We start from the raw sequence: 17,462 nt of genomic DNA on the forward strand, positions 1-17,462 counted from the left end.
CCAACTTATGATGGTTTGACTTAATGGTTTTTTTGACTTTATGATGGTGTAGAGGTGATATACATTCAATAGAAACCATACTGCAAATTTTGGATTTTGGTCTTTTCCTGGGCGAGAGATGGGCAGCACAATATTCTCTTACGATTCTGGGCAGCAGCATCCATGGTTCCCAGTTGGCTATGCTATCTCAAGGGCTGTCTTCAGCGTACAATGGGTTTATCAGGAGGTAACCTCATCATAAGTTGAGGAAGATCAATATATATATATATTAATATAGTTTCATTCTGCTAAATTTGCAAGGTCCCAGTCACCATAAATATTTTATTAGGTATTTAAAATTAGTTCAGTAGGGCAGCCCGGGTGGCTCAGTGGTTTAGCGCCAACTTCAGTGCAGGGCGTGATCCCGGAGACCGGGGATCGAGTCCCACATCGGGCTCCCTGCATGGAGCCTGCTTCTCCCTCTGCTTGTGTCTCTGCCTCTCTTATCTGTCTCTCATGAATAAATAAATAAAATCTAAAAAATAAAAAAATAAAAATAAGAATAAATTAGTTCAGTTATGAAAGTAAACACTTCATAAATTAAGAGCTTCAAATGATTTTTTAAAATGGTCTTCTTTCCCTAATTTTCTTTGAGGAAAGGAATCAACAACAATTTACTTATTCAGTCATTTACGGAGTACATATTATGTGCTAGGCATTATGGTGGATGTTTGCGATTCCAGATTGATGAGATAGCACCTGCCTTTGAATAGTTCATGGTCTACTGGAGAAGGTATATAAACAAATAATTGCAACTAACTTTGGAGAAGAGTAAGGAAACTCTTTTGAGAACCCATGGTGAAGTTGAGAATGGATGTCTGCAGATGAATTTGTGGATAAAGAAGCAATGAGCTAAAGGGAATTCATACTTGATTTTTTTTTAATATGTGAAGTAGGAATCTAGATCTTTTCTATGCATTAAGTGCATGAGATATTGCTTGAGAAGAGAAGGAGAGTGAAGATCTGGATAACTAATGTGACGACTGGGAGGTGGACTAACAGAAACCAGTAAAGGATGGCATGCGGTATTGAGAAACAGTGAGTGTGGAACTGAAATTGGATAACATGAAACTGTGAGAATCCCAGTCAGGACAGTGGTGTGATTTTCTCTGGCTGTGCTCTGTGACCAACATGAAGGTGCAGTAAAAGTCATATTGTGTTTAGGCCTGTGGGAGGAGTAGAATAGAACTGTAAGAAGGATAAGGAGTTGAAAACCCCTGAAAGAAAGTATAGCTTTTTTTTTTTTTTTAAGTATTTATTCATAAGAGACACACACAGAGAGAGAGAGGTAGAGAGAGAAGCAGGCTCCTTGCAGGGAACCTCATGTGGGACTCCATCCCAGATCGCGCCCTGAGCCGAAGGCAGATGCTCAACCGCTGAGCCACCCAGGTGTTCTGAAAGTATAGCTTAATGTGGAAGGAAGTACTGTTAGGAGGAAATTGATAAACTTGGAGAAAGTTAAATTAGAGGATGAAGATAAGGCCTGGTACTTTGTAGGTCCTCAGCAAGTCTTCATTTCTCTTTTCTGGCTTCCCTTTCCTGTGCCTTGTTTTACCACTGCCATGACCACCTGCCTCTGCTGTGGTTTATATGAATAATTTCAAATCATGATGATAGCAGTTGGCTTGGAGGGTAAGATTAGTGGCCAGGCTCCAAAGTCTTCATTAAAAGTGCCCCAATGGTTTGGATGCTGGCAGTGCCTCATGATATTGGCTTCTAGGGGAAGCTCAGGCCTTACCCCTTGTCTCACTACTACTTGTGCTCCAAGGGTGGATCAAGGGCAAAGACATTTTATTGAGCCATGTTTCTCAGGCCAGGAATTTACTCTGTGATGAGAAGAGTTAAGACTCTAAGCCTTTAAGGGTTTCCACTAAGTTTCCCCTGTCTCTACAAATCTAACCATAAACACAGATCTCATTTCTTTAAAGGATTTAAAAGGGAGTCTTTTTTTGACATATGGAAGCAATGACCATACTGGCAACCCAAAGGGTCTTCCTACTCAGAATCTAAAATATATAGTAGAGTTGGTTGTACCTTGTGATTTCTTTTTTGTGAGTTATTAAATATATTGTCATAATTTTTAAAATTATTTTTAAGACTTTCATCCCAAATAAAGACTAACTATTATCTGTGGAAACATACTGTTTATATTTCATTTTTAGAAATTTTCTTTTTCACCTGTACTTTTGAGCATAACACTGAAAACTAATAAATCGTTATTTCACAAAGTGTTTTTTTTGGTGTAGTAAAAGGAAAAAACTCAAAAGATTCACGCATCCTAAGTGTGAGACTGCTAGAAAGGTGAGAGTTCCTAAAGTTAGTAAACTGAAACCACAGGTCCTTGAAATCTTAGAAATGGAGTAAATGCTCAAGAAGAGTTGGTTAAAAAAATCCTGGGGAGTCTAAATCACCAGTCTTATTCTTTCCCTTTTGTTACTGACACCTTTTAAGGCATTTAGTAATGCTTACCTAGGAAAGAATTGAATACTATTCTTTTGAAACTTCATCTTTATCTGGGTGGCGCTGAGAAAAGCATGTGCCTCCTTTGGCATTAGTCACATGAAGTAGGACATTCAGCTTTATCCACCAAGTCGTAACATCCATCTGGATCCTATGGATTGCTCTATACCAGCCAATGCAAAACATGTTTGCCCATTCTTCAAGGGCTTGTGTTGACAGGTAGACTTGTAATTTCTATGACTAAGATATAGTTTCCATAGCCTCCTGTATCATAATAGATTTTGTGTTGGGTTAAATTTGCCTAAAAGTAGATCTCTTTTGTTCTTTGACTTTAAAGTAAAAGATAATGGAAAACAAGTAATAGTTCCTAATTAGATATTTAGGTCAGAGACCTTTTCAGAGTTAAAAATATTTGTTCTAAATGATAGTTCAAATATACTTTTCCAAAGACCTTTAATTGGCAGCTTTCACCCTCAAATATTGGTACTCATGTAGGAATTGTTTCTGGATTTTCTATTTAAAAAAAGAGTTTTAGGGGTACCTGGCTGACTCAGTCACTAGAGCATGGGACTCTGGATCTCTAGGTCATGAATTCAAGCCCCATGTTGGGTGTGAAGCCTACTTTAAAAAAAAGGGGGGGGGAGAGCTTTAATTGTTCATTCTTGTTGTGCTCATGGCAGTTGGATATTATATGTTAATGGAATGACTGTAGTTTTCCTAACATGCATACTAAGAAGAAAGAAAATTTTCCTTCAGATATCTTACTTGGATTTTAGTTGATATAAGACTGTTTTCTTTTCCTTTTTAGGTTGCAAACATGTTAAAGGCATCCTGTTGTACGGGCCTCCAGGTTGTGGTAAGACTCTCTTGGCTCGACAGATTGGCAAGATGTTGAATGCAAGGGAGCCCAAAGTGGTCAATGGGCCAGAAATCCTTAACAAATATGTGGGAGAATCAGAGGCTAACATTCGTAAACTCTTTGCTGATGCTGAAGAGGAGCAAAGGAGGGTAATGTTAATATAATTTAGTAAAAGTTTGTTATCACTTATATGATGAATGAAACCCAAAGCTATGGGGGAACACTTGTTATGTGATCCATATTTTGAAAAACATGCAGGTAAAATTTATTTAGTACTGTATTATATCACTGAACCAGGGATTATGGGGAATTTACATGATGTGAGCAGATGCTATTACCCACATGTAAAAGCCAAAGGTTTTGCAAAAGCAGATCATGAATTTATTTTCAAGTGCCACTTTTATTCCACTTTACTTTCAGAGACTTGAACTCATTTATCCTTTGGAAAAGGAGGAAATTAAATTCATAAAATGACTTATAGGATTATCTATATGTAAGGTTCATGTGCAGAAAGCTAGTTTATTTAGCACTGAGTCTCCTCAGTTGTAGAATGACAAGTGTGAGTTGTTAGGTTTCAAAGGAAAGTTTAATGTGGGTCTTAGAAAAAATTAATTAAAAGTCAAACCAGAGTATACCAATTGTTATGGTTAATTTTATGTCAGTTTGATTGGGTCTCAGAGTGCCCACACATTTGGTTAAACATTATTCTAGGTGTGTTTGTGAGGATATTTCTGGGTGAGATTACCATTTGTATTGGTAGACTGAGTAAAGCAATTGCTCTCCCTAATATGGGTGGGCCCCATTCAATCAGTTGAAAGCCTGACTAGAACAAAAGGGCTGCTCCTCTCCTAAGAGGGAATTTCCTACTGCCTGACTGCTTTTATCTGAGCCATCAGTATAATGCATTTCAGCATCTACTGATATCAGCATTTCTCTGCCTTTATACTGATACTGAAACTTCAGCTCTTCCTGAGTCTCCAGCTTGCAAGTCTTTGGACTAGAACTATACCTTTGACTCTTTTGTGTCTCCAGCCTGCCAACTGCAGATCTGGAGACTTATCAACCCCCATAATTGCGTCACCCAATTCCTTATAATTACTCTTTCTGTAGATAGATGTAGATCTCTATTTAGATCTATATAGATCTGTGTGTGTGTGTGTGTGTGTGTGTGTGTGTGTGTGTGTGTGTATGTATTTTCAGGTGACCAGTAGGATGGATCTATAGATCCATCTAATGATTATATTTCTCTAGAAAACCCTAATACACTAATATTAACAGATTTATTTCATTGACAATGTTTAAAAACATTGCCAGATTTATTTCATTGACAATGTTTAAAAACATTGCCATAGGATTTCCTAGCAACACAGTAGACTAGGTAACCTGAAAACTTGTCTTCTATAAACATCTTCAAATGCTGGGTAAAATATAACTAAAATCATATTAAATGCATAATTTACTTCTCAGAAAAGAAAAGGACATCTTCAGAAATGAAAAAACTTTGAAAATTAGAGTGGTAAAGATATGAGCTGCAGCTTTTGGTTTTGGTAATGTATGAGTTTGGGTTTTAGTATCCACTAGTAGGCAGAAAATAAGTCTTTTAACCTACTTAAGGTGTGAACTAGGAACTGAAACCTTCAAAGGGGTTGTGTCTTCAATGAAAAGAATGGACTAGAAATTGCTCACCAGCACGAAGAAATAAAAACATTTAGCTGTCTGAGTTCTGCTGTGGGAGTTAAAGAATCTCTAATGGGAATTCTGAACTACGGATTCTTAACTCATGCTTAGGATTTGAAAACACACATGCATATCACTACTGCCATCACCACTGCCACCATCACCCCTGAGCTATGTGGTTTGGGGTCCCCATGCTGAGAAATTGATTTAAAAATGAATCCTGGACTAATGATAGTATGGGGTTGATAGATATAAGCAAACCTCTGGAGAGGAGGAAAATGGAGGCTCAGAAAAAAAGGTCCCAGTGTGTAGGGTCACTATTCCTCTGGAGATATTAGCCATTTCTGGAAGGAGCTGCTAAACAGCTATGCAGCCCTTTTAACAGGCCAGCAGGAGTAAGGGGGCAGAGTTTAAAAATCTGTGGCTTATGAAGAGAAGATACCTGATGAACATGCCTCAGTTTGAGCTGGGACTCTGGAGGGCTACACAATAGAAGCAGGGAAGTAGACATGCTGTCACAGAAGCTGCAGACCAGCTTTGAATAGCATTTCTTTTAAATATAAAATTTTCTTTAAAATTAGTTGAAGGTTTCTAAGTCACTAGTGTCCCTTGGCATCCAGCAGAATTGTAGATCCTTCCTGGAGAAAGGTAGTATCATGCAGGGCCACAAATTACTTCTGTAGTTTGCAGGTGAAATGCCTGGTTATAATCAAGAACAGTCAGGTATACAAAGACATAAAGAACTTGAAGAAAGAGAAACAAAAGGTGATCGAAATTGGACCTCCAGGTATTGGAATTCTCAGATACAGACCTTTAAAATAACTACACTTATCACATTCAAAGGGAAACAAGGTTAAGAATTTTGGCAGAGCACTGAAAACTATAAAAAAAAATCAAATGGGATTCTGGGAATGAGAAATTCAGCAACTGAAATTAAGTAGGTGGGTTAAAACAGCAGATTAGACACATCTGAAGAGAGAATTAGGGCACTGAAAGATGTTAGACAGAAATAACGAGAGACAAAGGATGAAAGCAATGAAAAGTGATAGAAAATACTAACACAAATGATGGAAGCCAGAAATCAGTTGAATGCTATTTCTCAGAAGCTAAGAGAGAACTGTTCACTTAGAACTTTATATCCAGTGAATGGATAAATTGTCATGTAAATATATAATGAAGTATTACACAGTAATAAGAAATAAACAGACTATAGTTATACACAGTTGTGAATCTCACAAATAAATGTTGAGCAAAAGAAACCAGACAAGAAAGAATACAGATTGTATGATTCCATTTATACAAGGTTCGACGAAAATAAAGTGTTTGATGATATATGCTTAGGTGGTAAACTATAGAAATAGAGAGAGAAGTAATTACCATAAAAAATCAGATTGGGGTTACCTATGGGGAATAATGGGAGGAGAGAAATTGGGAATAGTTGTAAGGACATGCTCCCACAATGCTAACCCTGTTCTATTTCTTGTTACATTATATGGATGTTCATTTTGTGATAGTTCCTTGAAACATGCATTCATATTTTGTGAACTTTCCCTCTCTGTATGCCATACTTCACAATAAAATGTTTAAAAGAAGTAAACTTAATAATCACTGTATAAGATGGCAATAATAGTCATCAATAAAGTTTTTTTTGTTGAACACCAATAAAAAATTAATTTATTAAAAAAACTTTTTTTGTGAAGGATAGAACTAAAATATGAAAAAAGACATGGGAAGTGAATTAAATCTTTATAAGATCTTCATACCATTTGGGAAAAGATAGTACTGTTAATTAACATCAAACTGTTAGTGAAATGTGTATGTAAAAATTGTGCATAACTTTCACACTTTTCCAAAGCATGAGGAGGAGCTGGGAAAAGAATAAAGAAAATCCAAATACTTTAGAAGGCAAGACTCAAAATGTGAAGATACTGGAAATGTAACTTTAAAAAAAATTTAACTTACTTCAAGCCAAAAAGATAAGGTACCTAGAATTAAATCTTAACAGGAAAATTAAAGGAAAAAATCATAAACATTTTTGAGACTCTTTTTTCAAGAACTAGTAATGATAAAAAATGTTTACAAGTAAGAATACTGACAATATCATTAAGTGATACTAATTTATAAATTTATGCTTTTCCAGTCAAGTCTGGCAAGAATATTTTGGAATTTGACAACTTGGTGGGGTTTTTTTGTTTTGTTTTGTTTTGTTTTGTTTTGGATACTTGAAGAGCTTTGAAAATTTTGGAAAATTATGAAGACATATATATATATATATATATCATGATTGTATAATCTTGATATACATATCAGGAATACGTAATTGTGTCAATTACTACTGAAAGTTGTAGTAATCGAGACGGTTATATTTTCTTGCATAAACAGACCAAGGAAACAGAATAGAACACAGAAAGAACTCGCTATATGAAAAGTGATAATACAAATCAAAGGGGAAAGAATAATCCATGAATCAGGATGAGATCATCAGCTTTCTGTTTAGGTAAAGATAAAATACAGTCCTTATCATATCATACAGAATTGCAAAATGGATTTGCAAGAAATAAACTAACCAGAGTAAATGTTTTTAGAAGAAATCTAGGCCAAAAGCTTTAAGAATAAAGGCTAGAGAAGAATTTCTTAAAAAAAAAAAAAAAGGTTTTATTTAGAGTATGTGCACACACACGCAAGTGGGGAGAGAGGTAAAGGAAGAGGGACAGAGAGAGAAAGACTCTCAACCAGACTCTGCTGAGGAGAGAGCCCAACTCGGGGCTCAGTCTCACAACCCTCAGATTGTGACCTGAGCTGAAACCAAAAGTAGGCAGCTTAACCTACTGAGCCATCTAGGCGCCCCAAGAAGAATTTCTTTATTAAGATACAGAAATCAAATCCTTAAAATAAAAAACTGCTGGGACGCCTGGGTGGCTCAGTGGTTAAGTGTTGCCTTTGGCTCAGGGTGTGATCCTGGAGTTTCAGGATTGAGTCCCACATCGGGCTCCCTGCATGGAGCCTGCTTCTCTCTCTGCCTGTGTCTCTGCCTCTCTCGCTCTTTGTCTCTCATGAATAAATAAAATCTTAAAAAAACACAACATTAATTTGGTTACATTAATATAATATGAAGAAAATTCCCTCTGACAAATTACACTAAATATAGATGTCTTGGGGCACCTGGGTGACTCAGTGGTTGGGCGTCTGCTTTCAGCTCAGGTTGTGATCCTGGGGTCCTGGGATCAAGTCCTGCATCTGGCTTCCCGCAGGAGCTTGCTTCTCCCTCTGCCTATGTCTCTGCCTCTCTCTCTGTGTCTCTCACAAATAAATAAAATATTTAAAAAAAGAAAAAGATGTCTCAAACTAGAGAGGGTCTCAAACTAGAGAGGATATTTACAATGCACATAATCCACAAAGAATTGATGTTTTATAAATAAATTCTCTGTAGTAACTCCTTTATAATAAAGAAAAAGACAAACACCACAATTAAAAAAAAAAAAAAAACTGGCAGGGGCACCTGAGTGGCTCAGTTGAGTGTCTGACTCTTGGTTTCGTCTCAGGTCATAATCTCAGGGTTGTGAGATCCAGCCCCACGTTGGGCTCAGTACTGGACATGGAGCTGCTTAAGATGGTCTCTCTCCCTCTGCACCCTCCCTCCCTCTTTCTCTTCCCCTCTCTTAAAAAAAAAAAAAAAAAAAAAGCCAGAAAACAAAACAAAACAAAAGATATGAACAGACAGTTCTTAGAGGAAGAACCCAACTGAAGATAAGCAAATGAAAAGATGCTCAGGAAAACACATGATAGACATTATTTTTATAGGCAACCTGGCAGAATTTACAAAGACTACACCCAAAGTCGGTGAAGTTGTGAAGAAACAGGACCTCATATACGTTATTATGGCATGAATTAGAAGAGTGTACCAAGTGGATAATAATCTTACAGATTAATTAGGAAACATCATGAAGACGCAAAGCCTCATGACCCTCAAATTTTACTACAAAAAGCAACAATAGAGAAACACTCCTGCACTTGGGCACAAAGTGACATATACCAGCATGTTGATTGCCGCAGTATTTGTAATAGGGGAAAGAGTAGAAACCTCTTGATTCTTCCCCAGTAGGAAATGGTATATCATACAGACATTAACATGAATCATAATAGATTTACATGGCTCAATATAAATAATACTCAGAAACATAATAACTTCTAATATTTTTTAAATCTAGTAAGCTTTAATAAATGTAATCTAACTAATGTAATTTCCCACTCTTTCTTGACAGTAAAAACGTTGCCTTATTATTTTAATGCTTCAGGTCTGCTTTTTTCACTGACACAAGGTGATTTTTCCCCCTGCTGCTGTCCATCCCATTAACTTCTTGTTCGTATGTTCAGGTCTCATATGGTAATTGCAAGATAGAATGAGTTTTATTGTATTCTGTTCTACTTTTTAAAAAATATTTTCCATTTTCTTCTGTGGAAGACTTCTAATAAAAAAAAGTCATGAAATACCAATATTTATAAACAGTTAAAACTATTCAACACAAAAACTTAAAAATTGAAATTGTGTCTAACGGACCCTGATTGTATACTGAGGATTGAGCACTAGGTGTGGGTGAGTCAAAATGTCCCCTAAAGAAGCATTTTATAAAATCTGTTATGATAGTTTCCACAAAGAATTTCTAGGTAGATGTTAACCTAGTCAGCCTTTTCAGTTATGCCTTTTCTCAACTCTTACATCTGGGAATGGCTTGGTATACTCAGCTAATGACCCCATGGAGGGTAGATGTGGGTTACATAATAAAGAAGAGCATCACCTCTGTGATTCTGGACAGTCCAGGCTGACAGAGATGAACACTTACATATAGGTCAAGCTGGTTAAATATAGAACAGCCATTATCGAAGGCAGTTGCCATGGGCTCAACAGCATCAGCTCTGTTTCTGTGGAGGAAGACTTTGCAGATGTTAAGAACGGAGCCAGAGGCCAGTGAATTAAAGAGGATTGCACTGTGGAAATTTAAACTCTTTGGTAAAGTGTTTATTGATGAGTCAGCTATATTAATCTCTGGATATTAATCTCGACATCTTCCTTACCTTACTCCTAATTCATTACAAGAACTTACCTTTATTTAAGTAACACACCTGTAAAAATTGATGTGGTTTTGCTGACTAGGTTGGGGGAGACACCTGATGACAGGTCACAAGATTAGTAAGGTTCTGAAAAGGTCAGAATGGTACTGAATTATGTTTAAGACAGAGTGTTTCTTTGGTCCTACAGTGTTCCTATTGTCTCTGGTATTCTATCCAGATGATTTTTGAGGTCAGACTGAGAAGGAAGTCATGATTCCAGTGGCAATATTAGGCATATTGACAGCAAAATTTACACATTTAAAAAAAATTTATACATTTTAGCAGTTTTTTGTTTCATGCTAAATTGACAGACAACCTTGAGTAAAGGTTGTCTTATGAAAAATATTGTAGAATCTCAGTTTTTCCATCACAAACAGGAGTGTCCTCGTATGGCAAGAATTAATACCCTATCATACAGAAGTGTTTGGCAAAGCTGAGGATATAGTCCCAATTCCTTACGCTCAGTCTTTTCTACAGTTGGAAAGAGGATAGCTTTCAGTGTTGAATTTCTCTTTTTAGGCAACAAGCTATCATTTATCATCAGACATCTGTTCAATAAATATGACTATACTATGTTGAGGAAATTAATTTTTTTCAGATTCAAATTTAGTTTTTAAAACATTAGTGGAAGGAGAATAATCTGTAAGTAGTGTTCAGGGAAAACCTAGTTAAATTTTGGAAATCTTGATGAATATATGACTATCATCTTGCAGAGAATTGCATTAAAGAGTGAACAATAATCCAAATATGAATAATAGAATGTATTATAAGATATTGTATCTGTTTTTAAAAATTTGTTATTATGAAGTAAAACTGACTTAACCTGGTATGCAGTTTTGTGAGTTTTAAGACATGTTTAGTTTCATGTAACCATTATCAAAATCTAGATACAGAACATTTATCACTCCCCCCCCCCACCCACACACACACATATACACACACAAATTCCCTCATGCTGTCCCTTCATGGTCAGTCTCCCTTTGCTAATAACTCTTGGTACCTACTGATCTGTTCTCCAACCCTATAGTTTTGTTTTTTCAAAAATGGCATATAAATGGGGTCTTAACATATGACCTTTTGAGACTGGTTTCTTTCACATGGCATATTATCTTTGAGATACATCCAAGTTGCTGGATGTATCAAACATCCCTTTTAATTGCTGAGTAATATTCCATTGTATGGATGTACTACAGTTTGTGTATCCATTCACCCTCTAAACGGCATTTGAGTTTCCAGTTTGGGGCAATTATGAGCAGAGCTGCTATATATCCAGGAGTGGAATTTTGGATCATATAATGTTTTATCTGTTTTTGATTTTAAAAAATACTTTGCATATTCAGATTTATTTTAGATCCAATCTCATATCAGTTTTGGAAACTTTTTTTCCTACTTTGGATGTAACAAGTTCATCTTTGTGATGTTTTCCTGACCCTCCTTTTTGCCTTTACTGGAGACATCATGTGGTATCACAGCCCAGGATCTGTCTTTTATGTTTCTCCAGCTTAATTGTATGATTCATCTTCTTACAGAATCTAGTTTGCTACTAGACTCTTTACTGTTTGTAGGTGACTTCCAGACCTATTGTTCTGTGCTCTTTTGTCTGATTGTATACCTTATTTTCTGGAGGACATTTCTAATTAGATGACCTTATTGGGGGGGTACCTGGGATAGCTCAGTTGGTTAAGCATCTGACTTGGTTTTGGCCCAGGTCATGATCTCAGGGTCGTGGGATCGAGCCCTGCATTGGGCTCTGTGCTTAGTGAGGAGTCTGCTTGGGATTCTCTCTTGCTATCTCCCTCTGCCCCTCCCCCTGCTCACGCTTGCGCTCTCTTTCTCTCTCTCTCTTTCTTTCTCTCTCTCAAATAAATAAATAAATCTTTAAAAAAAAGATGTCCTGTTGACACTAATATTATTATGGAAGAAATTTAAAAAAATTTTTCTCTTGTATCTTTTTTTTCTGCATCTTATGACTACAAGGTATTTTTTATCTTTGTTGTCACTTCCCCTTCCACATACAGTCGGTAATCAAACCTAGGACTTTGCATTTTTAGTCATCACCACTTCCATTACTGAAATTCTCTTACAGATTCGTTTTACCTCATTTTTGTACTATTGCTTCTCACCAACCTAACCGCATACTTCTCCTTTTTTTCATCCTAAAGTCACAATTAAAAACATTTTATATAAGAGCATTTTGCTTTTGCAAATCCTTTAGTGACCTCTGTTTCTGTAGAAAGGTCTGCTTCTGTATTCAGTCCCTGTGCTGTAATAACTTCTAATATTAGATAAATGTTATAACCCTTCTGTTGGGACTTGACTACTTCTGAGCCTTTTGCTCAAGTGGCCCTATATGTTTCTAAGTTATCTATTAGTATCTCTCTTTTTCTGAATGTCTTTGTTCATGGGATCCCTGGGTGGCTCAGCGGTTTAGTGCCTGCCTTCACACCCAGGGCGTGATCTTGGAAACCCAGGATCAAGTCTTGCATTGGGCTCCTCTCTCTCTGCCTGTGTCTCTGCCTCTGTCTCTTTGTTTCTCTCATGAATAAATAAGTAAAATATTAAAAAAAATAAATGTCTTTGTTCAGAGATAATTTCTCAGACCCCAAACAAGTACACCTTTTAGTAAAGAGGACACGAAACTTAGATATGAGTACAGTGGCCAGATATAGAGTAAGTATACAAACTTAACGTAAACTATTTCTAAATAAAATGGAAAAAATATCATTCATAGTTTCAACCAAAAAACCTAAGTATGAGTCTTTATGACTAAAGCTATAATACTCTATTAGGAGACTTTAATAATTGGATATTGAATAATTGGATAAATATATCATTATTCACTCTTTAAAAATAATCTCTGTGTTCAGTGTGGGGCTCAAACTCACAACCCTGAGATCAAGAGTCGCATGTTCTACCAACTGAGCCAGCCAGGTACCCCAATATATCATTATTAAGAACTAAATATGCTATAAAGATGTTAGTACTTTTTAAACTGATTTATATTTTTAAATTAATTCTAGTCAAAAATTGGATCTTTTGTTTTTAACTTTTTTGTTTTTAATTGGTGGAGATTGTTTTTACTCTGGTAGAATGATTCTAATAATATTAGTTCATGTAGAAATAAACATGGTTGAAAATAGTCAAAATCATTGACAAAAAATAATCTACGGAGGGAGCAAGCTTGCCTAACCTTACTACTATAGCAGAATAGGCTGGTAATAATATAAAAATATAAACCCTGATAGAAACGACATCTCAATCAATGAAGAAAAGATTATTTAGTCTACAGTACTGGATCAGTTAGTTGTTTGAGTAAGAATTACTTGGATTCTTACTTCACATGTACCAAATACAAAAATGAAACTCCAAGTATATTGAAAAATTATATGTAAAGTAAAAATTTAAAAAAGAAGAAAATAGAAGTGACCATCAGGGTATGTAATGAGAAAGAATTTTAAGAGTAAAAATAATTTTTAAAACTCATAAAATTAGGGGCGCCATCTGCCTTTAGCTCAGGTCATGATCTCAGGGCATTGGGATCAAGCCCCCGTGTTGGGCTCCCTGTTCATTTTTTTTTTTAAGATTTTATTTATTCATGAGAAACACACACACAGGGGCAGAGACACAGGCAGAGGGAGAAGCAGGCTCCATGCAGGGAGTCAGACGGGGGACTCGACCCCAGGTCTCCAGGATCACGCCCTGGGCTGAAGGCGGCGCTAAACCCCTGAGCCACCTGGGCTGCCCTGGGCTCCCTGTTCAGCAGGGAGTCTGCTTCTCCCTCACCCTTTGCTCCTGCTCTCTCTCTTGCTCATGTGCTCTCTCTCAAATTAATAAATAAATCTTAAGAAAAATAAAAGATAAAAATCCTAAAATTAAAAGTGAGTAATTTTGGCTATTTATATAGTTTAAAAATGTAAAAGTCCTTCTATATTAAAAAATATACCATAAATAAAAGATAAGTGGAAAACTGGGATAAAATATTTATAACAAATAAATAATACCCTTAATATATAAATAATTTTTCTGTAAATCAATAAAAATACTATTAAATCTTAACAGAAAAATGTGCAAAACATATGTACAAATAATAAAAGAAATTACAAATGGTAAAAACATGATTTTATTTTTTCTTATTTTTTTAAAGACTTTACTATTTATTCATGAGAGACAGAAAGAGAGAGAGAGAGGCAGAAACACAGGCAAAGGGAGAAGTAGGCTCCATGCAGGGAACCCAACGTGGGACTTGTGGGACTCAATCCTGGGTCCCCAGGATCATGCCCTGGGCTGAAGGCGGCGCTAAACCGCTGAGCCACCTGGGCTGCCCTAAAAACATGATTTTAAAAAGTGCCAGCCTCTTCAGCGATCAGAAATATACCAGGTAAAAACAATTGAAAAACACTATTGTTTAGCTATCAAGTTGGGAATTCTTTTTAGATTTTTCTAATATTTTTTACTTGTAAGGATATACCAGGATAGGCACTGTCATATATACGTTGGTAGGATTATAAAATGATAAAATCTTTTTGGAAAAGTATTTCACAACCTATTTCAAGGGCCTTAAAATACTCAACACGTCTTTTAAAGTAACCACTTGCATTTAGAAGGTAATCATATCTATTATCAAGGAGTTTAGTACAAAAATGTTTATTATGGGATGCCTGGCTGACTTAGTCATGAGAGCATGCAACTCTGGATCTCAGAGTTGTGAGTTTGAGCCCTGTGTTGGCTATAGAGATTACTTAAAAATAAAATCTTAAAAAATAAATAAATAAAATAAAATCTTTTTAAAAATCTTAAAAAATGTTTATTATAGCAGCATATACTAAAAACTTAGAAATTATTAAAAATCTGATAAGGAATTTTTTTTAAGATTTTATTTATTCATTTATGAGAGACACAGAGAGAGAGAGAGAGGCAGAGACACAGGCAGAGGGAGAAGCAGGCTCCATGTAAGGAGCCCGATGGTGGAACTTAAACCCAGGAATCCAGGATCATGCCCTGAGCCAAAGGCAGACACTCAACCACTGAGCCACCCAGGCGTCCCTGATAAGAAGGAAGTAATGTGATGTTAGAGGAAGTTAGATGTAACCAGTCATACAATGAAATATTGTGGAGCCATTAAAAATTATATAGTCATATTTATAGCCATATGAAAGGGCTGAAGATAATATCTGAACTAAAAAAAGGGATACAAACTACCTACACAGCACCTAATTAATAATATGAATTATTTGTAGCTAGTTGAATTTTGGATGATTGTGATTTCTTTAGATTTTTTTAGTATTTTTCCACATTTTCTGTAATGATCATTTATTTTGCAAATAGAAGCAAAAATAACTATTTTAGTTTTCAAAGAATAGTTAATGTTCAAGAGAATACAAGATGCAAAGAGTTCCCAATTTTTTAATTAAAATAAATTTAAAATGTAGAAATAAATTAACAGCATGTTAATAGCATTTATCTTTAGGTATTATATATGTCATAGGTATGATATGACATAATTTATTTTTAACTTGTTTTACAACTTTTGCTCAGTTAACGTCTAATGCTTTTATAATGAATAAAGAAAAACCCAACTCTATTAAAAAAAAGATTCCTTACCAGCGGTTTAATGAATACCAACCATATCTAATCCTGAATCTCATTATGCCCATCATCTATATTATCCATATGTAAGTTATGTTCATTTTTACCTGTTTTGTTAATCCTGATACTTTTTTGTTTAAAAAAAAGAAAATTTATGGACTATGCTTCCTTTGGTTCCTAATAAGAGACTTAAGTACTTGAATATAAATTGTTAGGTCTGTGTTAACCTAATTAATTATTAGCATTTGAAAGTATTTGTGTCTATTAAAAGTTTCCCATATATAAACAATTTTCTTATAATGATGATTCTGTATTCAATAAATTCAAACAAATCACTGTGTGGAATAAACAACACCCCCTTGACTATTCTATAAACTATGTCTCTCACTTTCCTGTTAGGAAGAAGTACTTTGTTTTCATGTGATATAACCAAATATGAATCACGTTCACCTGTTTCCATCATCTGCCCATTCCTAGTCTACCTCTGGGTAGAGTTACTCCTTAACTATATAATATACAGACAAACTTTAAATCTGCAACTGAGACAGTCCTCTCACCAACATTCAAGGAAAATGGGAGTTGCCATTCATTGACTTAACACAGGCATCTGATAATTAGGAGTTCTTTCAAAAGTGAGATAAGAAATGTGTGTCAATGAACAGATTATTTGATGGACTCTTCACATTCATCAATACATAATGTGTCTTGTTGTTTTATGGCTATTAAATATGACATTCTGGAATGCCTTATCAGTTTGCAGAATTCTGAGAATGCGTTTCCAATAGGAAGAGAGGCTAGCAGGGGCAGCCCCGGTGGCTCAGTGGTTTAGCGCCACCTTTAGTCTGGGGCCTGATCATGGAGACCCAGGATCGAGTCCCACGTCGGGCTCCCTGCATGGAGCCTGCTCCCTCTGCCTGTGTCTCTGTCTCTCTGTCTCTCTCTCTCTGTGTCTCTCTGAATGAATGAATGAATGAATGAATGAGGGGCTAGCAGTCATGATTATACCTGCTATATTTATTAGTCAAAGTAAAGCAAAATCCATCTGTGACAGCTTTGTTTTGCTTTTTTTGATTAGTTTGTTTAGTAATATATTCAAATTATGACCTTTACTATAATTTCTTCCCTCACTAGCTTGGTGCTAACAGTGGTTTGCACATAATCATCTTTGATGAAATTGATGCTATCTGCAAGCAGAGAGGGAGCATGGCTGGTAGCACAGGAGTTCATGACACTGTCGTCAACCAGTTGCTGTCCAAAATTGATGGGGTAGAGCAACTGAACAACATCTTAGTCATTGGTATGTTTGCTTTAAAAAACAAAAGTTCTATGATTTCAAAAACATTAGACACATAGATTCTGAAGTAAGATCTGTGTAGATTGTAGTTAATACTGTACTGCCCATGTTTCCAAATTAGAATCAAGTGATAGTGAAGAATCTTAAGTATGTATTTTAATGTCTAGCCTTAATAGGACAAATAAAAGATGAGTTTTAGTGACTCATGGGTATATGCTCATAGCTTAAAGATGAAAAAGGCAGCACAGTGTAATGCAGTGGTTTTCAAATTGCATCCTATAGGCCTCCAGGGGCCCTCAGAGGTGCCTCAGGGTCTGTGAGTGAGCTTCAGATCATGTATCCCAATTATAACTTCTTTTAACTGTTTCATATACTGAGGTTCTTCTGAAGATGACTTTAAAAACAAAACAAAACTTCTGATATTTATGATGTTTGAAA

General features: G+C 35.8%; 1 protein-coding gene across 1 annotated transcript in view; it reads left to right on the plus strand.

Annotated features, from left to right (window-relative positions):
• NSF (N-ethylmaleimide sensitive factor, vesicle fusing ATPase) overlaps window positions 1-17,462 on the plus strand; it is a 144,791-nt gene that overhangs the window by 67,837 nt on the left and 59,492 nt on the right. Inside the window, exons 9-10 of the mRNA XM_072781373.1 lie at window positions 3,308-3,507; window positions 16,862-17,027. Coding sequence (XP_072637474.1) covers window positions 3,308-3,507; window positions 16,862-17,027 — 366 coding nt within the window. The remainder of the gene's footprint in view (window positions 1-3,307; window positions 3,508-16,861; window positions 17,028-17,462) is intronic.

The sequence above is a fragment of the Canis lupus genome, chromosome 16, assembly GCF_048164855.1.
Source record: "Canis lupus baileyi chromosome 16, mCanLup2.hap1, whole genome shotgun sequence".
Lineage (NCBI taxonomy): Eukaryota > Metazoa > Chordata > Mammalia > Carnivora > Canidae > Canis > Canis lupus.